The 24,294-nt window shown below is 42.3% G+C and overlaps 1 protein-coding gene across 1 annotated transcript in view; it reads left to right on the top strand.

Annotated features, from left to right (window-relative positions):
• The window catches only part of MYH9 (myosin heavy chain 9), a 96,605-nt gene that overhangs the window by 9,048 nt on the left and 63,263 nt on the right, over nucleotides 1-24,294 (top strand). The window contains exons 2-3 of the mRNA XM_067559411.1: nucleotides 9,369-9,721; nucleotides 17,661-17,817. Coding sequence (XP_067415512.1) covers nucleotides 9,389-9,721; nucleotides 17,661-17,817 — 490 coding nt within the window. The 5' untranslated portion in view covers nucleotides 9,369-9,388. The remainder of the gene's footprint in view (nucleotides 1-9,368; nucleotides 9,722-17,660; nucleotides 17,818-24,294) is intronic.

Here is a 24,294-nt window from a genome sequence, read left to right as displayed (position 1 = left end):
TAAAGTTAACTAGGATTACAAAGTGTAAAAGTCTTGGTTTGAACAGTGTTATTTTATGGGGTAGGAAATGTGACTGACCATTGCCATCACGCAGATGAGTTGTGATTGCAGTGTCTTACTATTGTATGATTTGTGGTTTTTGGGAATTCCCACTTAAAACCTTAATTTCCACACTGGAGTATAGTCCTTGACTCAGGAGGGTTGCTTTGGGACATAAAGAGAATTCTAAAGGTGGTCATCCAGAAGCATTTATCCCATATTCACCATTCTGAAGATACCTGCTGGAAACCTTTCAGGAAAACCTGTAAGACACACCACCTCCCCTCCAACTATTGTCTCCCTGCCTCATGATTGGCTTGGGCAGTGGACTAGTTCAGATTTGTGTGTCAGAAAAATTCCTTGTTGCTTGGTACAGAGAAGGTAGAAAAGTCTCTCTTCTGAGTATGACCATCCACTTCCAGAATCCAATTTGGCATTCACTACCTAAACATTCTAGAAATCAGCACACACATGAGATGAACTAATTTTCCAGCAGAGTAGAAATGGTTGTGTTAAGTTGCCATATTTGGATCCTAGTACTTAAATTTCACATCAGTTTCCTCTCTCCTCTTCCCCAGTGAATCCAGCTCCCTTTAACCTGTTCTCACTAAGATTCTTAAGACCTAGCATATTTAATGCCCTATCATCATGTACTCTGTCCAGCTGAATACATGCCAGAATGCCCTCATTTACTGGTTTGCTTTATTTCTGATGGACCCATGTGCAGGGGAGCACATACTAATGCTGTTCCTTGCACTTAATATACAGTCGTATAAATATGGTAGCTGGCAAGTCTGGGCAGCTCTAATGTCAATGAAGTTGCAACAAAAATCACCAACCATCTACATTTCAGTTATGAAATAAATCATTGTTCAATGTCTTGGATGAGTCAGGAATTGACTAGAAAGGAAAGCAGTGAACTATAGCAAGTCTAATAATGACTGCTGAGAGTCTTAAGTAAAGTAAAAGCTCCATTAAAAAGAACAGGGCTGTGTAGCAGCACAACCTCCTAAAGAAAGTGAAGATGAGCGTAATCAAGAACCTCTTAAATTCTAAGGAGGCTGTGTAGGAGTATCAGGATGGAATTCTTGCCCCCACTCCTCATTGTAATGTATAGCATTAGACAGTTGGATGAGTGCACTGACTTTTGGCTTTGTCTGTAGCACCAGGCTATATATGTTACAGATCATACTGGATTTGATGGACTAGTATTTGAATCCAGTATTGAAAATTCTTTTTTCCTAAGAAGAGACATGAAATATTAAACTTGGTTTCTTCAGTGGTAACTGACACTTCAAGCTACCTACAAACTAAAATATAACCTTAGTTTTGCTCCTTCCTTGTTCGTCCTCTCACGCAGCCAGCCACCCAGGTCCTCTATGCCTGTACTAATCAATCCTCAGGAGCTGAGGCCTAAACCATTCCTCAGCAAATTGAGAGGAACATTCACAGTGAGTAGTAGATACTGCCATCCTGCAAGAAGCTGCTTTCAGTTCCTAGTCACGTTTTAACAATCGCACCACTTGCTTAATCTACATACTGCACTTTCCAGTTAGGCAGCATCTGCTATATAATTAGATCTCTTAAAACTATTTCTCCTTCCCCAGTCATGTTAGCATAGTTTGCCAAAACCAACAACGAAAAGATAGCCATATTTATCAGCAAAACCAAGGCAAGAACAGACTGCTCAGATCATAGGTTTGAATGGGACCCCTCGCCTGTCTGCATTGTTGATGGATGTTGTTTCAGATCAGCCAGGCTATTCAAGGTTAGATTCCTTAAACACTCTACATTAGCAAAGAAAATCCAAGCTTTCCCATTGGGAAGATATTTTTTGGGCTAGGTTTACACTACCACTTGCATCAGTATAAGTTATTTCACTAAGGGATGTGAACACCCCCACTGACGTAACAACCACCACTCATTGGGGATGGTTTAATTATGTCGACGGGAGAGCTCTCTTCCATTGGCATAGAGTGGCTACATGAGAGATCTTACAGCAGTGCAGCTGCATTGGTACAGTTGTGCCACTGTAAGCACTCTAATGTAGACATGGCCTTAGCTGCGGTTGAATTGTACTTTAATCAACCAGTAACACTAATATTCTAATGACAGAATCTTGTCATGTCAGCAAGACTTGGTGTTTGCCATTTTTGACGGAAGATCCTAAGCTGATGTATTTATTGGGTTGTGACGACAGAGCAGTTTGTGGAACAAATCAACAAAGAACTGATTACTTGCATTTGTGAACTTTGTTTAAATATATGAACAAGTTAAAAATGTGAAATGCATACACAAAGGGAGTCTGCTTATCTGGACAGTGCCACTTACCTAAAACAAGCTAACCTTTATTCTCCCTGCTTTCTGATCTCTGCAATGCTGGCATAAAGGCCACTCAACACACAATGTGCCAGGATAATTTCCCATGAAATTAGAGATAAAAATTTTAGTCACCTGGTAAGACACTATTAAATTTATCAAAAAATAAGCTTCCAGACAAATCATTCCTGCATTGTAGAAAGGAAGGTAAAAACGCCAACCCTGAGTATGTACATTTAAGTTCTTGTTACAGCGATCAGTTTCCAACACTACACTATTTCTATTTAGGTCCTTTATGGACCCATTACCATAACACCTCACAAACATCAATGAAGTTATCCTGACAAGACTCGAAAGTAGTATTCCCATTTTACAGATGTATAGGTGACCTTCCCAAGGCCACACAGGAAGTCTGTGACAAATCCAGGAATTAGTCCCAGTGTAAGACTTAAACTACAAGACCAACTTCTTACCTGACAATATCAGATAAAGGGTAAGAAGGAGACAAGTCTGCCTCAGTATGGTAAGTCCTTTCCCCCAGAAATTCTGTTTTAGCACCTATGGGCCTAGTCTGTGGATCTCCAGTTAATGAAAGCTTGGAAGACTCAAATCAGAAATCTCCTGTCTTAATACTAGCTGTCAAACCAGCACTCATCCAAGCACTACAGTAAATCTGTTTCAGAACTCATGTTAGTGCTCTTAGACTGAAAATAATCCAACACTACTTCTACTTTTACCTAGACAATTTAGTGTAGTCCAAGCCCATCTTGCTAAACAATGGCTCAATCCCAAAAATAACAATTCTGTGGCTGCTGACAAAGTAAACTGGGAGAAAGGGGGTAGTGCAAATAGTTCTGGAAGATTAAATTACAAACAGATAAAGCTGGATTAGTTTAAAGGTCTCAATAGTTTCTAGTTCTGAAACTTCGAGTCAATGACTTTCAGCAAGAGTGCAACTTTTGGATCTTTTTTAGGTTGGCCCAGGTGAGTTTCAATTTGTAGAATTGTCATATTGGCACCTGGTAGCCCTACCAGAGTAGAGGGGTGTGTGGAAGAGAATCTCCTTAACTCATAAACCCTAAAGCTGGAAATCTGTTGAAAGACTAAAGCTATGGCAACACTACAGAGTTTACAGGGGCACAGTGCAATGCATCCACTCTTAAAATGATGGGAAAGAGCTCACCTAGTGACTTTATTACTCCAGCTCCCCACAAGTGGCAGTAGCTTTCCTGCCGACATAGCACTGTGTACACCAGGGCTTGGGTTGGTGTAACTTATGTCGCTCAGTGGGATGGTGTATTTGCATGTATGTAGCCTAAAACAAACTTGAGTGTGTGTGATTTCCTTGAAGATAGAAAAGTTTAAGGGCATGTCTACACTACAAACTTAAGTCGATTTATGTTAAGTTGACTTACAGCTGCTACAGTAATTACTGCAGTGGTTCATGTCCACCCTACCCTCCTTCTGTCGGTGATGTGCGTCTCACACCAGAAGCACTTTCACTGTCTGACAAGGGGCAGTGTTGGGGGGCTGAGAGCCTGGGCTCTCAACTCAGCTGAGCTCCCAGCAGAGAGTTGCATGCAATCTCCCCACTGGGAGCATGGGTGGGGGCAGCCAGGCTCTAGTTGGGATCTCCCACTTGCCCCAGCTTTCTTGTCAATTTCATGGCTCCAACATGGAGCCCTTAAATTGACAAGAATAACAGCCAATGTAAGTAACGTGCACTGTCTACTGGAACACTGCATCCCTAACTACACTGACATAAGTCCTACGCCTCTTGTAGAGATGGAGTTATGTTGGTGTAGTAGGGCACTTAAATCTTTGGGACTAAGCCTATAGTATGTACACTGACATAATTAGGTCAATGTAAGTCGCCTTATATCAACCTGACTGTAGTGTAGACCAAGCCTAAGATAAAAATGCATGTCTCTTCATAGTTGCTAAGGGGACAGATATTCTTAACTAAAAACAATATTTGGGTCAGTCAGCTGAGAAGAATCTGAAAGGAAGTACATAAATAGAGTTCTCATACTTTTTATTTCATAGTGTGGACTATCTTAATAGCTTGTGAGCACCTCCCCTCCCATTCATGACTGTGAAGACCACTTCTCCTCCATTTGAAATTGCATGACATCTTTGTGGTAATCACACAACTACTTATGTGGAAAATCATGTGTTTGTAGCTTTCTCTCAATGTGATTTGGCACCTGGATAAAAGAAAGCAAACACTTGTCTAGCCCACTCTCCAGACTATTCTGGACCACTGATGGAGCTGTTAATGGATCTGTAACATTCCCTTGTGTACCATTTCTGAAAGCAACACTAGGAAGGAGAATTTCAAATGCCAAAAAATAAAAAAAAACTCTTCATTTTTGTCTATAGGATGTATTGCAACAAGCAGCACAATTATCTCCTCATCTGAACTATCGCCCAACATACATGTATGGGGCATGGACATTTATCTATACAGTCGTGTCTCCACCCAAGACAAACTACTGAGCAAACAAACCACTTGCAGAGTAACATTAGCAGCTGGTGTCTTTCCCACAAAGGGTGGCTACCTGCTCAGCACACCCATTAGTTGTTTGGCTTTTAAGCATGAATGCATGTGTTGATACTGTATCTTTAATTACTAAATCAGCTTCAGTAGCAAACAGGATTCAGTCCTTGAAAATCAACCTGTAGTCGCAGCAGTGTTGTGATAACCATGCTAATGCATGTATTAAGTTTCAAATCTTACTCCGCCATGTATAGGATTTCTTAATTTTAGTTTGGTTACTACTTCATATCTGGCTTCAAAATTTAACTAGATATTTGCTTCCCTCACTGAACTAGCATCTTCCGCTGGTATTGCTCTTGCAGACACTTTCAGTGACTAATTTTTTTGGGGGGCTCATGGCCTCACCACTGCAAGGGACTTGTGGAGTAGGCTTAAGGCTCCTGGGGAATAACCCTGGCACCAGAGGATCTCCGCATTGTCACAGAAGTCCCAGGTGCAGGAGCTATTGTGGAGTGTGGGCAGACGGTGGTGTGACTGGGGCAGTCCTCTAAGCAATTTCCTCCTACTGTGAGCCCCATAGTTGTGGTAGGAAGCACAAGGTAAGGCAGTGTGAAGAGTTGCCCTGGAATTAGAGGTGCAAACAATCTCCTCAGTGCAGGAAAGAATTTGCTCCTTGTTTGGACATCAGATTAATTTCTGTATTGCTTGTGTAATATGACTATTTCAAGAGGCCTAATTCTTCTACATGCTCCTCCTGCACAATGCACAACCTGGAATAATCCCAGCACTATGATTCCTCAGGCTGATGGAGGCAGAAGTGTACCATATGTGCTGAAGCCAGGGGCTGGGAGGACTAGTTACCAAATGGCATTGTGTATTCTAACCATCTCTCACTGCTAAGGAGTGTGGTCTCTCTGTGTGAGATGGAGAGGAGAGCCTGAAATAAGGGTTTTGTCCAGTCTCCTTAATGTGGCTATCCTCTTCACTGCTTGTGAAAAGGTTCACACCTGGCTGGGTTATCTTTTGAAGACCCATGTGTTCCTATTTCCTAGCCAAAAGGAGTTCATCTCTACTTCCAAATGTGAGGGAAAAGAATCTCCAGAGTGTAGCAAATATATGCCCTGAATGGAAAGGGAGTCAGGAATATGTATTTTTAGGCTGAATGTAGAGCTCTTCAGATAGTTTAGTTACAGTCAATTTCATCATTTCCTGAGGAATCCCAATTTAGCTGAAGTACTTGGCCTCTGGTGTGTCCTGCTTAATTATAGCCAAAAAAGGCAACTAGTTAAATTCTTGGGAGTTGCATTTGCAGGAAGCTGTGTAATGGAGGTTAGAATACATCTGTTGCCTTGCTAAACCTGATACGATTTAGTTCCTTTTTTCTCTATTTAACCCCTTGGATGGCCTACAGTCTGCAGCAGATACCCAAGGCCACCTGCATTTGTAAGATTTCCTGCTGAATCAACAACCCGTTCTTCCAAGATCCTGGACTACTTTTCCCCTTCCTCTGTATTCTCTCAGGCTAGATGTCTCGGAGTGTGCTAGAATGATCTGACAGCTGGCTCTCATTTTAGTGGTGGCCTCATCTACAGGTGTGTACTGTCCAAGCAGCATAGGATTAAAACATTGTAACCCTACCTTTGTTCCCGCTGCCATCTAGCCACCAGTGGATGTTATGGGTTGTTTCCTTGGTAACCCTAACAGGTTTTACCTATCTTGCTGCAGAAATTAGGCTTATAATATTATCAAATCACAAGGGCCCTTCTTGTCTTCTATATGCAACTGTATTCTTAAAACAAGCTTGTTTAATTTCTTGCATTGATGGCACAAGTAAACCTACCTGAAGTATAGGTTGCTCCACGCTGAGTGTTTTGAATACAAGAATTCTGAAACCAAGTTGTAGACTCTGTAACTCACTTTCCTGTGTTAGGACTGATTCTTATTCACAGCAGTTCCTTGTCCTTGAAGATAGGTTGCAAGTTTGAGTCCCACATGTAGGTGCACAGCCATCTTCTTAATTCTGTCTTTCAGTCAAGAATAATGCAAGACTTTCTCCTCTAAGCCTTTAATTTAACAGAATGCTTGATGTGATCAGGCATCTGGTGGTGAGGCATCTTTCTCCAGTGACATGTAAGGAGGTATCACCTTGCTCCCTCTGCTATTGACTTCAAAAACTGTGGTCTCCCTATGACCAGAGCAGCTAACCCTGTTGTCTGCTTCATTTAACTGGTACTGAGGAATTATAAGGGATGAGCTCTATGGCTTTCACTTGAGCCAGCACCAGATGGTGCTGAGTAGTGTGTTTGTGCAGCATGCATTGTAACTTTTTTTTTTTTTTTTTTGAACTGTGGTGTGCTACTGGAACAGACCCTCAAGAGGAACAATATGGAGGTGGGTGGCTAGTGTTATCAGGGTATAAACTTAAAATATTCATTATGAAGATCCAAGGATGGGAAATGCTTCTGGGAATGGCCATCATGGTAACTGAGGTGTGAGTGTCCATGCTGTCGTTTTTTTGGAGTAGAATGCGAGATGCTAGGTATACTTAAGCCTGCCTCAGCTCAAGGGGATAGACTACTTGTGGTCCCTTCCAAGCTACATTTCTAAGATTGTCTCTGGCTAGCATTTTCCAGAGGTCTAAGATGTAAATTTTAAATGGGTCTGAGAACTTGCAGAGCAGGAACAAGTACCGCATCCAATACAAAGCAAGAATACAGTTCTCCATTTGATACAAGGAATTTCCCTGCTTGCGCGCACACACAGCTGGGTTGGCCTGAGCACCCATCTGTATCATAGCTGGCATTTTTCCAGACTTCACTTGCTGCTGCAGGTGTCTAATGCTGGGCTGCAAAGCTTTAAGTTGATCCCAATGCATGTTGGGGCCAGATTGCTTCTGCAGTGAAGCTCTTAATGCCTCTTGTATATTTAGGAAACTTTTGTGCCTGTATGCTGCCCAGTAGGTTTTGCAGGCTTTGTTTATATACCTTATGTGAGTATATTCTGAAGCTACCTGCAGAGGAACTGTTGTAACAGTATTTGACAGCCTCCTATTACACACACACAAACGGTTCTGCCTCTTCTCCTTTTTTCTTCCCCTTTTCTGGTTAACTGCAAAAAAATTTGCACAAAATCAGAATGCATAAAATGATTGACATGCGGGTGAGCACAGGTTCTAAGGGGGTAATGCTTTTGGTGTTTTGTGAAGTGGCTGACTTTCTCTGCTTACTGAGCCCTGATGCATGTAGTTCATTAGAATCTTGATTAGTCAACCAAACGGTGCCTTTCATAAATCCCATTTTATGAACCAGAAAGTCGTTGGCAGAAGTTCTGTATTTAATCTTTCATCAAAACCAGATTACTTTGTTCTAGACACACTCCTAGAAATCCCCAGTATTCTCCCTGATGTAGTGTCAGTGATCTCTCCCTCACTAGGCCTCACTTCTGTAACCACTACAAAAACATGATCTTTAAACAAGATAGTGACTGTAATATTTCTTAACCCAGAGGGTTCTGTACCCTGATAACCAACAGGGGCGTGCACAAGGCGGCGGGTGGGAGCAGGAGCACAGGCCCCCAATAATTGTTTGGGGCCCAGAGCTCCTCCGGCCCGGGAACTTGGGGGGGGGGGGAGGAAAGGAAGAGCAAGCTGTTGTTTTGGGGCCATGGGTGGGAGGGGGAATGAGCTCCTCCAAAAGGGATCAAAGTTAAATTTCTGGGCATGCCCCTGATAACCAACATCTTCAACAGTATTTTTCAATAAAGGTGACCTACAGAGCACAAATAAACTGAGTTAAGATCAGATCTGTGTTGTGTGTCTGTCATAATCTGGCTATGGGGAGAGTACTTAGTCATATCTCAATCAGCCTTTTAATTTTTTTTCTTAAAATGTATCTTGGGACACTTTTGGATATCTTCAAGGAATAAAGGATAACTGACAGCGCAATCCATAGTATTCATAATGTATCATGCTGAAGTACATCAAATATCTCATTTTCAGTGAACCAGGAAATACAAAAGAGACTTCAAAGTGGAGCGGAAGGGAGGATAGAACTAAAAAGCTTGATTAAAACTGTTCTGTGGTGAATTCCATCAACAGCCTACATAGTGGTGATATTAACCCAGAAATCTGGTCTTAACTGCAACATGAAACAAGTAGAATTAAGTTACTGACATAAACCCATAGCTACTTCATGGAATGGTGCTTCAGAATTGTCTAACATGTTTACGACCTTAACTCGTTTTTTGCTGGGGAATAGAAAATACATAGTTTCCAAATGCTAAATACACAGTGGTTCAACAGTCTTTTCCCTCTTCCTGTCATTTTAGGAGGAGAAACCTTTACCTTGTCTGTAATTCCAACAAACCACTTGTGATCATTTTATTTCAATAAAGGTGGAGGCGGGAGGCCCTGATGGATGGGGACCTATGCCAGTGTAGTGTCCGTTTTGTCTCTAAAAGTCTATCTTGCTGCTTGAGTTGTAAAAACTTGACTTCTTTTTTGTTCTGGCAGGTCCCTAGTTACAAATCACCATGGCTCAAAAAGATGTTGATAAGTATCTTTATGTGGACAAAAACCTCATCAACAACCCCCTGGCTCAAGCTGACTGGGCAGCCAAGAAGCTGGTTTGGGTCCCATCAGAGAAGAATGGATTTGAGGCTGCCAGTCTGAAGGAGGAAGTGGGAGATGAGGCCATAGTGGAGCTGGCAGAGAATGGAAAGAAAGTGAGAATAAACAAAGATGATATCCAGAAGATGAATCCACCCAAATTCTCCAAAGTGGAAGACATGGCAGAGCTGACCTGCCTGAATGAGGCCTCTGTGCTGCACAACTTGAAGGAGAGATACTATTCAGGGCTCATCTATGTAAGTAACAATCTTCTGTACTGGGGGTGAAGGCTTTTATGGAGACTGCATGTAAATGTGCTGCAACCAACTTCTCCCAAACATGAATAATTAATCTTTATACTGACTGCCCCATATAAAACTCTCTGTGACACTGCTACTTCCCCAGCTCCAGAACACTGCCCCCTGGTTAGAATGGAGCTCTCAGGAAATGCTGTGGTGAAATGGTTGGACTTTGGTGTTTGAGTGTCATTGTTTGGAGTATGTTTTGAATATAATTAACTTGTTTTTGGCTAGAAAGAAGAGACTTTGGAAAGCAGTAAACAGGAAGCCTGATTAAAACAGAACTAAAAAATAACAAAACCCATTTGGGATGTATACCTAACATCTGACTTGCTTTTCCAACATCTGGAACCTCCATGGGAGGGAATATTCATGCCAAACTGGCTGTCTAATCTCCCTCTGAGATTCAGGTTTTTAGCGCATGTGTTCCCTCCAGAAACAAACATCTTGTACCCCAGAACAGTCTCTTTCAGTGCATGTAATGATAAATATCTATCTGAACTGGCAGATTCTGTTCTCTTCTCCCCCACCCCCCCAATGTACAAGAGCAGCATAATCCTTTCACTAGTTTATTGCCATGGAAATGACAGGGATATCTGTAGATTATGACAGTCATGCACAATCACAAGGAATAAGGTTTAAGAGCTAGGTTCACTGCCATGCTTACATATGCTCAAAAGGAGCACATTAAAGGATAAATAGAGCCCTGCAAATCTGCGGATATCCGCAGACCATATTTTGCAGATCGGATGGTCACGGAGGTCATGGATTGGTTTTCCAGGATCTCCATAACTTTTGGGACGGCTGGAACAGCTGATTGGCTGTTTGGGTGGCTGAGGTTGATACATCTAAAAGAGGGAGGATGGATTGTGGGTCGGATAAAAGTTTATTCTCTTGCAGATTCACATATTTGTATCCGTGCAGGGCTCTTAAGGATAAAGATTTGGAATCTGCATTGGTTTTGTAGTTCCTGTTCAAATGTCACTGTTAATGTGAGTTGCATCAAACAGCACACAAGTGTATCCCTTACAGTCTCTGCTTTAACAGGGACTTCAAGGGGCATAGGACTAGGCCTAGTGGTCATATGGTGCTTTTTAATGTACTGGCTGCTTACATCTGAATAAATTCGTTCGTTTTGTTTGGTCCTAGCTTAGTCCTTATTTGACAGTACAGAACAATAGCACAATGGTTAGGGCTAGAATAGCAGGAGATACTGAACATTAGGCCTTACTAGTATCTGTAGGCAATGTGAAGTAGATTCTTTAATGTGTTTTATGTCTGCTGTCCTGTGATGTATGGAGGACACTAATATTACTGTAGTCCTAAAGAAAATCTAGACAATTGATTTTTCTTCTCTGAACAATGGTAACATTCAAACCTCTCTTATTTACCTTTCTGACCACTCCAAATGTCAAGAGTGTGTTTCTAACAATATATATCCCATAGAATCTCTTAGATACTTGCTACTTAATCATCCAAAGAGGCCTAGTCCTCTTCCTCACCACTTCTGTGGCAAGCCAAAGATTGTCTCTGTAGCTCTTAGCGGAGATTACCAATATAATTTAGGGCAGCACATGGCAGGAGTGAACATATGCTGTGTACCTCTGTAAGAACCCCTCTGAACTGCCCTCTTCTAGGTCAGTGATTTTTAGCTTATAGTCTGTGGACCCTCTGGTCTACGATTTCCAAAGGGATCTGCACCTCCATTTGAAATTTTTTTTAGGGGTCAGAGAATTAAAAAAAGTTGAAAACCACTGTTCTAGGTTAGGATCGTAGTACCTAGAGTCTTTGGCTACAATTCTGGCTGATGCTCAGGGTACTTTTATGCCACAGTGGCACAATGGACATATGTAGCAGCAACAGAATATCTTCGTTGGAATGGGGGTTCTTCAAGGTGTACAACTGGTGTAAGAGCTCCATGCCAGCCTTTTCCCTCTCTGATGTCAAGGGGCATGAGGGAGGAGATGTGATTGGAGCTCAGTACAGGTAGTAATTCTGGGGTGCTGAATAGTTAATTGGTAGTCATACGTAACCACAGCTGCCCTCACCTCCTCCAACTGTGACTTCTGAGCTGTACATCTCAGAATCAGTGTTACTTATGTCTTGTACTGTTGAGAGAGGGATACATTTCCCTTTCCTAATAAAGCTATTAAATTAAAAAAAAAAAAAAAAAAAGTGTAAAGGAGTTATACCTGTCCTAGATATTTCCCGTCCTAAATGAAATTGACTACCTAATACTAATTTCAGGACCTGTTTAATTTTAAGTAACTTAAATATTTCACAATAGGCAGCCATTTCACAGGTCTTGAGATGTCCTGTCGATGATACTGCAGACAGGTGGTCACATGATCCATGGGGATAACAAATTGAAACATAACCCACTTCGCAAAGGGTATTTTCTTCTTAAACCTACACTGGTAATGCTAGAGAGAAACTTGGTCCTAACAATCTGTCCAAAAATAAGTCTGCCCATTGGTGAAGTGAACTGATCAGACTGGCCAGCAGCTCTGTTCAGTGAGTCAGGAGATTAGGATGAAGGGCTAAAATCCTTCACTGGACAGCATCTGGGCACTAATCTTCTTGACAGGAAGAGAGCAAACATAAACTACCTCTGGCATAAAAATCTCTGGAAAGGTCATAAGTGCAGCACAGCTTTGTTCTTGGCTTCTGTCCCTTCCTGCGGGTGGGAGCTCTGTTTCTGAGAAGTGGTGGTGGTGGTGGGGGGGAGGGTGTTTTTCCCTATCCTTCCTGTGAAGGGATTGGGAAAGCTTGAGGCTAAGTTTATAGTGGAGACTCTGAGAGGTAGGTGCAGGGAATGGCAGATGTTTCAGGATAGGAACTTGGAAACAGCAAATCAGTGTGTCAGACTGAAGAGATCTGTTTCTGCCTTATTGATTGGTTCTAGGCTGAGATGACTTTGCTGATGGTTGTGAATTATCTGTTTTCAGTCTCTGAACTGAACTTGACTTTAACCCTTTAACTTTAGTGTTCTCTAGCTCATCTTGGTAACTTGTTTTCCCCATTGCTCATCTTCTTAAGTGTGCCTTCTGGGTCCAGAGCGGAACGTAATCCAGAACTTTACAAATATTCCAGTTCAGCAACCACATCAAGGAGAGAGTAGACACTGGGAAAAACTTTTTTCCTGCCCAACCTATTCTTGTTCCATGAGTCACACACTTAATCTACTCCTATCAGCCTGCACATCAACTGAAACACCAGTGCAATTTAATTCCAGAACTAGAATATTGGGCAGTGATGTCTGAAGCAAAGCACAGCTGCAGTGGAGACAACTTGTTAGGTCTGTCACCTTAGTGCATTAGCCTTTAATCTCTGGAAACCTCTGTTCAGTTCATAGACTGGGGCACAAATGAAAATAAGATTTACGTGCACAGAAGAAACTAAGCTGACGTTTGCACTACTTGGTAAGGTTGGAAGACTCTTCTCAGCATAGATGAGTGGAATAGCAAAATGAGTGAGATTACTGTGTTGGCGCTGCAGGCCCAGAGGGATGTGCATTGCTAGAGCTGTGTAGTAAGTATCTCTTCCATGAACCCCAAATACTTAAAGGACAAAATTAACTATTGCCTTAAAGAACTACTGCTCTGCAAATGAGACTGCCCTCAGGTATTTCCCTATCCTGATTGGTGGGGATGGGGTGGGGAGACAACCTTCTCCTTGCCACATGGCTTCATTGGTCTGATAGGAACAAAAAGAACATTAATGCTAACTGCTGTGCTTCTTGAGCTGCAGACCGCTTCCATCTGGCTTCAGACCTCCAGGTTATTCTTGCTTGGAATATGGACAATCCTACTTCACCAGCTTACACTCCTCTGTAGGAAGCTGTTAGGGCTGCCAACCTTGCATTTTAGTTTTTAGTGACATGAAGATCTGAAGTTGGATTTTTTTTGTGGTTTTGTTGGGTTTTTTTACTGACACGGTTGCTGACATCACTAAAAATACCATAAACGATACAATAATGTCACAAAAGTGTGTACTCGCTTGCGATATTCTGAATACAGGAATTCGGAATTACGCAATTGTGTTAGCTGCAGTTAATTGATCAGTCAGGTTCTTTGGGTGTGTGCAATAACAGAAAATTGATAAAGCCATGGTCGGTGTAGTTTTATGATACAAGAAGTGATTCTGAATGACGACACTCAGTATCAAAATACAATATGTTTTATTTCTACCCAATTTCACAGACATTTTTTTATTTTGTACAGGTTTACAGACAGTGTTAAAATTTTTTTACTGACTGTCGGTAAATTTACTTATCCACCTAACTTTTTTTTTCTTTACCACTTGGGGTCCTCCCACCTCTCCCCTCCCCGTATCCCCCCCAAAAAAAACAAACAAAAAAACCTATTAACCTCTATTCCACTACACCTACCCACAGAATACCCCCGTCACACCCTTTCCTTTCCCCTTATACCAGTTGTGGCTGATGCAGCAGGCAATCATACTGTTAAAAGACAAGTTGTAGTGTAGCTGGAACTCACCCACTTGTTTTTCTGGAATTCAAAAAGATGCTATGCTGTAAACCAGGGGTTCTCAAACTGGGGGTTGGGACCCTCCAGGGGTCGTGAGGTTATTATGGGGGAGGGGTGCTGCCTCCCTTAACTTATGATCACTTCTTCCAAACAGCCTGGAAAGTTTGTCTGCAGAAATATGTTATTTCCTTATGGGGGAGACAAACAGGGTACAGTCTCTTCTAGTCTATTTCTGCTTATAATATAGCCTACATATGGCTCCTGTAATGGCTATAAGCAAAAATGGATATTCACAAGACAAACAGCAGGATAGTTTACACGGGTTCTTAAATCTTTTTTTTTTTTTTTTTTTTTTTTTGTGGGACCCGCTTTGAAAATATTTCAGAGCACCCAGTCAGCAGCTGCTGCTCTTCAGCCATCCAACTCTGAAGGGCTCTGCCTGTGTCACCCATGCACGGGGCTGAGAACCGCAGCTAGGTCATGTGGGGGCTGACTGCTCTTGACACCTCTCCCCCATAATAACCTCACGACCCCTGGAGGGGTCCCGACCCCCAGTTTGAGAACCCCTGGTTTACAGCATAGCATCTTTTTGAATTCCAGAAAAACAAGTAGGTGAGTTCCAGCTACACTACAACTTGTCTCTTAACAGTATGATTGCCTGCTACATCAGCCACAACTGGTATAAGGGGAAAGGAAAGGGTGTGACGGGGGTATTCTGTGAGCAGGTGTAGTGAAATAGAGCTTCACTACATCTGATCCACTATTGGTGTAAAGTATGGAACAGACATTACACCACTGGAGGAAGTTAGAACAGAATGGGCCCTTCTAATTTCCATAGCATGGTCAAGGATCAGGAGCCCTGTCAGCTCTCTACAGCCTCTGCGTCCAAGCACTATGTTGGAAATTATGGAGAATCGGGGCCAAGGGCTGCTTGTATTATTGTGTCAGAGGAATCCACTTGGCTAAGTCAACTCAGGTTCATGGAATTTTAATAACTCAAGTATATGAGCCCAAGCATGGCCATGATTGCCTGTTGTCAGTTTTCTCTTGGTCTCACTTTAAATACCTCTTAACATTGGGCTACTAACACATCATGTAGCTAAATTTATCTAACTCCTTTGGTAAGATCCCATCTCTTTTAGAAGCTATTCTTTAAATAGTGTGCAAGTTGTCCAGTATCCTCCAATGCAGGACTAATTCTGAAACCATCCCTGTACACACAGGAAAATTTGCTGGAATACCCTCATGGGGAAGGGGAGAGGGTGTGTGTCTAATTGGCGCACAGACTTTCATTATAGCCATGTGAAAATGGATGTAGATGCCCACAGAGGGGGTGTGGGATTAAAATCGCATGCCTGAACTTCCTTGTCTTGAATCTGACGCACAAGTAGGGCTAATTATTCAAAGTGAAAGCAACATCCAGAAAATCAAAGTTATGACCATAAACTATGTAACAGATGCTATTTCCACTGTTCTAATTGCCAGGAGTCTAATCTTTACCATGATCCAGCTAAAGAGGCTAAATCTGATCAAATGCCTCCTGTGCTCAGAGTAGAGGAATCTTTACTACACCAAAACACTTTTCTTTGAGAAAGTAGGGGGAGAAGTGAAAGACTTAGAATGTGCCAGATATGCCCTATTCTTCTAGTAGCTTTTCAAATAGGATGAGAGTGTGGCCTTATGAAGCAAACACATGCCAATAAGATCTACATGCTCTTTGAGTGACTACAAACCTCAGAAGCAAAGCTTGGATTCTTAGTATATCTAAGCATATATTCTTCCTGCTGCCCAAAATACTCTTTCGAAGTAAAATGTGCATTCTGAGATTTGGGTACTAACAAACCTGTAAAGCTTTATCTCTGCCTCTTTTCTTGACTCCTGTCTTTCTGGGGGTAGCTCTTTTAAAATTGCGGTAAAAGCATCTTGACATCTTTCTTGCCTCAGAAATCTACAGGTTTAAAACCAGTGAAACTAAAATTCCAAAATTTGGGTTTGGTGTGATGGATGCTAGTGGTGGTGGCAAGTATTCCCTTATTGTTAAAATGGGAGACTCCAGAACAGTTTTACGTGTTGATCAGTTCCAAGCTGTATTGGACTTGTGACCCTCTAGTTTTAAATGCAGCCCCAGCCATGTTTGTGTCTTGCATGCGAATGAAGTACACGGGCACCTCAGAATATTTCCTCACAAACTAACTTTGGTTTCACCTTCTGAATCAGTGTCTTGCTTTGAATAAAGGGGTCAGGAGGAAGTAGCAGCTGTCCATCAAACAATCCAAAAAATAGTTTACTGGATACACCTTCAGGTATTTTAGTATGGAGGGTCCCTAGCTCTACCCTTTCTTTTATCTAGGGAAGTGTACTGTCTGTCAGTTGTTTACAGCAACTTTAATGAAGAGGGGAAACAGCAGAAAGTAAATCTTTGGTGACACCCATATAGGAAATTCTACTAGAAATGAGCAACTTTGTAGGATTCTAATCCATCAGTGGTCATAGATTCTAAAGCCGGAAGGGACATGATCTAGTCTGACCTCCTTCATAATACAAGCCATAGAACACCTCCAAGAGCAGATCTTTTAGAAAAATATCTAATCTTGATTTTAAAATGGTCAGTGATGGAGAATCAACCATGGCCCTTGGTAAATTGTTCCCATGGTTAATTACTCACTGTTAAAAATTTATACCTTATTTCCAGCTGGACACTGCTTTGTGGTAGCATAACTCCTGTTCTTCACACTTCTTGCCAAAGAATAGCTCTACTTAAGAACTTGATGCATTTAAACAGGAAGACCACATACAAGTTAACGGGTGTCCTGTGATATTTTAAGAAAAAAATGCTCTCTCTCTGCCTTTGGTCCTTAATGCAACACATTCCTACTTATCCCTGCATCAGCTTATAGTACTTCATAAAACATAACACTTGTTCCCTTGTGTAGTTCTCATGGGGACTCAGCTATACTCTGGACAACTATAGTAAGCAGGCTTTGCAAATATGAGCTAGTGTACAATAAAATGTGCTCCCGAGCTTCTGGGAGGTGAACATCTGTTTTCTACAGTAAAGTATAGACTTGTTTTAAACTTCAGATCTCTGAAAGAAGGTGAAACTAGTTCTGATGGGCCCTGAAATTTACTGTGGAATGAGCTAGCCAGTATAGATCAGTCAGTACACAATCACATCCTGATAGCATGGAATTCCTAGTAGGGTAGCTTGAAGGAGGTTGTGTGCCATACTGGTAAACTTCATTTTGACAGTTGCTCAGTTTGTAGTATTGACTTGTGCCTTCCTCGGTCTCTTTTCACTGCTCAAGTAGAACCTCTTAAAAGGGGATTGACTCCAAGCAAGAAATCTTAAAAGAACACAGGTTTGTACGACTCTAACCACTTTGTTAACTGATGTCTTTTCTCTGCAGACCTACTCAGGCCTGTTCTGTGTGGTTATAAATCCTTACAAGAACCTGCCTATATACTCAGAAGAGATCGTGGAGATGTACAAAGGCAAAAAGAGGCATGAGATGCCCCCTCACATATATGCAATCACAGACACTGCCTACAGGAGCATGATGCAAGGTGAGTGCTAATTAGGGGACAGTGACTTTCTTAGTGAGTTCTTGAAGTCAAAATTATATTCAAGACATAGTGGGAGGACATATTGCAGAAGACACACATCCTTGGAGGGATTTGCTGAAGGAGTCATTGGGCAGCGTAACTTCCTGTCCCCATTCTAAGGAAGGGAAGACATGCTTAAATGTGGGTATGTGTTTATAATAAAGCCATTGAAATTCAGTGAAGACAAATCTGAAGCTGTTTTTGGTGCCGGGAGTCTAGTGTGATCTGAGAGCTTTATGCAGAGTGCTGATCAACACTAGTTTTTTATTGCATGAAAACTCAAATCAATCAAGTTCTTCCCCGTCAAGGAGGATAAACACTTATTTGCTAGTACTACACAATGATAGATTTTATAGATTTTAAAATAGTAAATAAATTGACCAGATTAGTTTCCTGGATATACTTAGCAGAATGCATACATAACGTCATCAGATATAAAGAATTTAATGCAAAACCAGATGTGGTTTATGGGCTCCTGGTAAACTGCCAGTGCATTTCTTGGTGTCATTTGGGGACCCATGATGAAAATCTATAAAGATCCTGTACACATCCTACCTCTCAGAGAAGTGATCTCCTTTTAGAGAATCAAAGCCTCTAATTGCGGAATCCTCTGAAATGCCCAGAGGTATATAGAGTTAGCTCTATTCCATCTCTTCCTGTCTTGGTATCTGGGTTATGGACGCAGAAGTAGCAAAGCTACAAGGAGTGCATAGGGGAGATGATGGATAATCTGAAATAATGACGCTTTGAGACAAAACTGCATGGGAGGGTTGAGGCTGCAACTCCCCCATCTCGTAAGCAACTGTTCACTATTAAAAATCTGGATTTCTGTCACCTCCCCAGAGGGGCAAAATTTGTATCACCTTCTGTTTTGCAGAAAACTCCATTTGATCAGTTTTCAGTTTTCTGTTCTTGTGTGGCTTGACACAGTTAATGACCTCCATTTCTCCCCGGCCCCCACAGCCTCCCCAGAAACTCTCCAGCGTAATGGAGCTATGACAGCAGGATAGCCTGGAGGGAGAGGGAACAGAAAGATAACTGCTTCTCTTGTGTCCAGATCAGTGACTCAACAAAACTTCTAGATGGGGGTAGGAATACCAATAAAGACTGTGGGAGTACAGCCCCAAAGGAGACTTGGCATGACAGATAACTCAAGGTGAAATGGAAAAGCTGCTTTTGGGGGGAATATAGGTGGAAGTAGAGTGGCAGTGACTTTCAGGAGTAGGATTAAAGAGCATGATTACTTGCTGAGAAATACAAATACCTTTCCTAGCTGTCACTCTGAAACTGTTCTGCTGCATCCAAAGGATGCTGCCTGGAACTTGTCCTCTATGGATAGTCATTTCCTTTTTAAACAAAGGAATTTCTAAACTGTCTTTGCTTAAGTGACAGGACCAATGGGCCTTCTATTCATTACATGGTAACATGACTGCCGATAAACCTCTTATCTCCAGTTCACTTCCTCTATTGCTGCCTTCTCTTCCCTGCCTACTCCTTGTCAGCTACAGTGCCAACAGTTGTTTTCTTTAAACAAGCTACTGACTTCATCCTAGCAGAGTTACTGGCTTGTGGCAAGCATCTATACTTCTGTGCAACAATGTAGGCAATTCCTTTAATGCTATTGTAACAGGTTTCTGGAAACAAGAGGCTTCCTCTGATTATAACAGTGAAACCACCTGAAGGATCAAGACTAGACCAAGCATCCTGTATGGAAATTGCTGCCAGTTACACTAGTTGGTTCTACGGGCAGCCACACAGTTGTAGTTGTGGCTTAGAAGTGATAGGTGAAGTTCCTTTGCATGTAGTGGTTGGTAGCCAAATGGTCACTAATATCTCTCATCTTGCTTCTTGACTTTGATGCGATGTTAACTGTCTGAAACCCAGAAATCCCAGACTTGCATTGTTGATTGACTGCACAAAGCTAAAGGATGGTCGTCTAACCTCTGTTTTCTTAGCACTTTTGGGTTTTTTGAGCTCTGCTTAAGTGTTTACATTTTCTGCTATAAGAAAGGGAAAGAGATAACAGGTGGAGGAAGAAAGAGGGTTGGCTACAGTCCTGTCCCCAGCCAAATTGCTCCCAGCCTTTGCCCCTTTCCTACAACAAATCTAACTACAGAGTGAATATAGAAGTCTTGTCCAACTTGCTGATTGCTCCCAACCCTCTTTACCCAGTCCAGAATAACTATTGTTGCCTGCCCTCTTTTTTGTGCACTTGCTGGGCTTGGAAATCATTCCCAGGTGACAGTTGGGCTAGCTGGCTGTGACCAAACGATCTATTTAACAAGGTTTTAGTGGGCTCTGAGGGTGGGCTTCAGTGTCTTGTAAAGTGTGTATATTGGCAGCAGAGTAACTCTCTAAAGCAACAGTCTTTTCAAGGATACCAAATGGTAGTAACACTAAACTGTAGAGATGATATAGGAGTTCTGCTATTGGGGGTGAGGGTGGAGGGCTGCTGTAAAGTTTCTTGTCCCAGCCAGCCTCCTGGGCAATGGAAAGCAACATTCCTGTTTTGGTTTTCTCAATTTTGCTTAGCCCGTGGGGGAGGCTTGATGCAGAAGCCAGTGGTATGGGAGGAATCTGCACTGAGAACAGAAGATGAAAGAGCTGAGTGCACTGCAAGGACTGGAGGTGTTTAGGATTAATGGTGGTGCCCCCAGTCTCCTTTCAGAGCCCAATATGCAGGGAATCCTTCATGGTATGAGTGTTTTTAGAGAGATGGCAAGCTGGTGACTCTGACCTCCACCAGCATGGGGTACAGTTATCTATTGAGCTGATAGAGCAGAAAGCCTACATGTTAATTGGTTTGGATTGTGGATTTTGTTTGGTTTCACTGAGTTTATGGTATCTTAATAAGCAGCCTGTTCAGGGTTAGGGGTGGGGGTAGAAGGACTGCTTTTATTCTGATTTAAACTAAACCAGAAACTGTTTAACCCTTTGGCTTGTATTCAGGATGATGCACTACCTTTAAGAACTGGGCACTCTGGCAAGCTGCTTTAGAGGCCCTCTTTCCAAAGGTGCACCAGTGCCTATATATTCAATAGGATTAAGCCCCTTATGGGGAAACTTAATCCAGGGCACTGCTGTGGCCTAGAGGCATTGTGGAAAATTTGTCCATGTTTAAAGTGGTAGTATCTTTATTCCCAATCTGCTCTGTTGTGTGGGGCCTTGGAGAGACCTCAGAATTCTGTTCTTGCAGACAAACTTTGGAAATCCTCACATGTAGTAGTTACCATAATTGTGTGCGGGAGTGAGATACCCAGTTTGCCTGAGTGCTGCACTTCTCCAGGTGGCTGGCACCCTGAGTACCTAATGGTTTGAAAGCTTTCAAAGGAAGAGGCTTTATTGCAGTGAAGAGTTGAAGGATAGTGGCTTAACATGGAGATGTCTTAAGCAGACATAGCATTACTCTAATGCTGCAGATGTGCATAAAAGGGAGAGAATACACATGAGTACATTTTTTTTACCTGCCTTAAATTTCGAAGCGGATGGCTATGCTAAAGAGTTTGCAGCAGCTGCACCACTGTAAACTCTCTAGGGTAGCCACTGTAAGTCGACAGAAGAGAACTCTCTTGTCAGCTTAACTACTCCAGCCCCGTGAGCAGTAATAGCTTTGTTGGCGGGAGAAGTGCTGTCCACACTGGCAGTTATATCGCTTATGGGGGGTGGCCTATTCACATCCTTGAGCAACACAAATTATGCCAACATAAGCTGTAGTGTAGACATAGTCTGAACAATTGAGTGCAGCATCTCCAGGAGATGTATTTGGAAAATGGCACTTCAGGGCTGTTGGAATGGAGTCTGTTCAAGCTAGTTGGGAAGCTTTGTTCACCTGCTCAAGATTCAGGTGGGGAATTCTCTGAAATCCTGAAGTAATACCAGTGTCTATAGAACCACACCGAATTGCTGTCAAAATGTCCGTTCTCAACCCTTACAACAAAACTTGATCAACAGGGGGTACAATTAGTCCCTAATGACTTCTTCAAAGCTTCTCCCTAGAAGACTGCTTCCTCTTCTCACTCCCAAGGCACTTCTCAGATCTGGCTCTGTCTGTTCTCTCCCTGCCAGCTTGTCTCACTTCAGCAGGCAGAAACTGTTTCCCACATGTCCCAGAGGTCAATTGTTGGGTTTTTAGCGGTGGATTGGACAAGAGTCTTAAGAATATGGGGCATGTTAAATGCTCCTTGATCTCCATAGACTAGCCCCCAATGATTCTTAAATAACCAGTTTGTTGCTGATAGGCACTTGGGAGCTAGGTAGCCTAATGGCTAAAGGGACTGGAACATCTAAGGATACATCTGCATTGCACAAAATAAACACCAAACCATGACAGTAAGTGTTAGAGCCTGGGTCAGCTGACCAGGCTTGCTCTACATGGCTAAAAATAGCAATGTAGACATTCCCGCTTGGGTTCTGAGATGCATCCCCTTCCCTGGATCTCAGAGCCCAAATGGGAATGTCTACATTGCTCTTTTTGAAAACCCCATGGCACAAGCAAGAGTCAGTTGACCTGGGCTCTGACACTTACTGCTTGGGGGGTCCGGGAGAGGTTTTGCAGTGTAAATGTATCCTTAAGTACTGAAGTTTCAGATACAAATCATGATATAATTTTACCTTAAGGAAAGGAGTGCCCCTTGATACTCTAAACCAGAACCTAATATTGTCCTAGTGCGGAAGTATATACAATCTCCTTTGCGTTCTGTAGGGAGTCTTATTTCCAGAGCTGTGCAGAAGCTTTCTTTTTAAAGAGGGCATTGGTGCATGTGGTTCACTAAAAGGCACGAAGTGGGTGAGGAAAATAGTCTGCCAGACTGGATTGGGGGAGAGCTAAACTGATCAACTAATGACACTGTAACTCGAAGAGTCACATGTAATGTAAGATGGAAAAAAAAATACTGTAGTGGCCCCTCCATGGATTTGAATAAATCTATTATTAGTTGAATCTCCAGTATTTAATATTAACACCATATCCCTCTCTGGGGAGGGAGATTGAGGCTCTTCACACAGGCCCAGTTGCCATATTTCATAGGAAATACCGAGTCCCCTTTATCTGATACTATAGAACTGGAGCATGAGTTATTTAGTTTGACTCTCGGATGTTTACATATTCCACAAGTTTGAGTAAACAGGACACTTCTAGTTTTTCTTATTTTGACTGGACTGACCCAACCAGCATTCCATCTTTTTTCCATCAAACATGTATGTGCTGAGCTGTCCGTCTCCACTAAGAGAGCTCTGCCCTGTATATCCCTGGACGCTTAATGCTTGGTAACTACTGTATGGTAAATATCTAATGAACTGGTTTTCCACCAGCTACATAGTCTTCAGTTGCTAGAGGTGTAGCAGAACTGAGGATTATGGGAGACTACTGGGTGTGGGTTGGGTTTTTGTTTTTGTTTTTGTTGTTTTTTACAGCATGTGCCTTTTGGTTCTTCTAGAGCAAAGTAGAAGTCTTTTGGCCAGCTTCTGTGGCAGTTTAGCCGTGACTATCAGCCCCTCTGCTGAATGCTGTGTTGGCACCAGCAACCTTCACAGGAGCATGCATGCTAGTTTCTTTTCTTTCAGAACTCCATAAACATTTGTATGATCTAAAATTGCAGGCACACTCATTTATTTTCCTATCTTGCTGTTTCCAGATTCAGGTATGAAATACTGGAGGAGTGGGTGTAGGATCTGGTCCAAGAACGACTTGGGAAATAAGCTTGGATGTTTGTTTCCATCAATAGATAAACACACACAAGTTCGTTCAACTTTTTCATACAGAACTTTTAGTTTCAGATAGCAAGAAGCTGAGACTTAGAAGTCATGCTGAATCAGCTGAAGCTGTAACCCCTTGTCCATCCCTAGAAGTTCTGTTGCTCTATCTGTTCAAGGTCACCTTCATATTAATTCTGTTTTTGGATTTTGACTGTCTACACTAACATTTTACTTCAAATTTCTTCCTAGTGGGAGTGCTAAGATAAACTCTGCTGGTATCTTAACCATAGTACTTCTCATCCTGTCTAGATGTCATGCATGTTGTCTTGCTGGCACTCCGACCAATGGAGCTGCTGTGGGGAGAAATTTGACATTAAATGCAAGTGTAGATGAGATCACGGGGTAGGGTCCTTACCAGAGCCTGCTTTGTGAGTGGGGCAGCAGCTATAATAACACTACATGCTAAGGTCAGGAGTTGTGAGAGAGTGGGTACGGGACTGAGTTGTTTCATGGATAAAACTTTCTCATTGAATGCTAAGTCAATCCAGATCTCTCACTTCAGCTCCATCCTCTCATTTGGTCAGCCAATCAGTTGCTTAAATTGGCCTGCATGCACTAGCAGCTGTGCCAGAGGAGCACTGAGTAACGGAAACTGAGAGAGTTAGGCAGTTTTTCTGGCCCCTCTTCTGTCCGCCCTTCTGTTTGGTGGTTAGGAGGCTGGCGGTACCATCTAGTAATGGTTAA

Source organism: Emydura macquarii, unplaced genomic scaffold, assembly GCF_026122565.2.
Source record: "Emydura macquarii macquarii isolate MOO-44397 ecotype Brisbane River unplaced genomic scaffold, CSIRO-AGI_Emac_v2 contig_2205, whole genome shotgun sequence".
NCBI lineage: Eukaryota > Metazoa > Chordata > Testudines > Chelidae > Emydura > Emydura macquarii.
The sequence above is the reverse complement of the archived record's forward strand: the minus strand, read 5'-3'. Positions and strand labels throughout refer to the sequence as shown.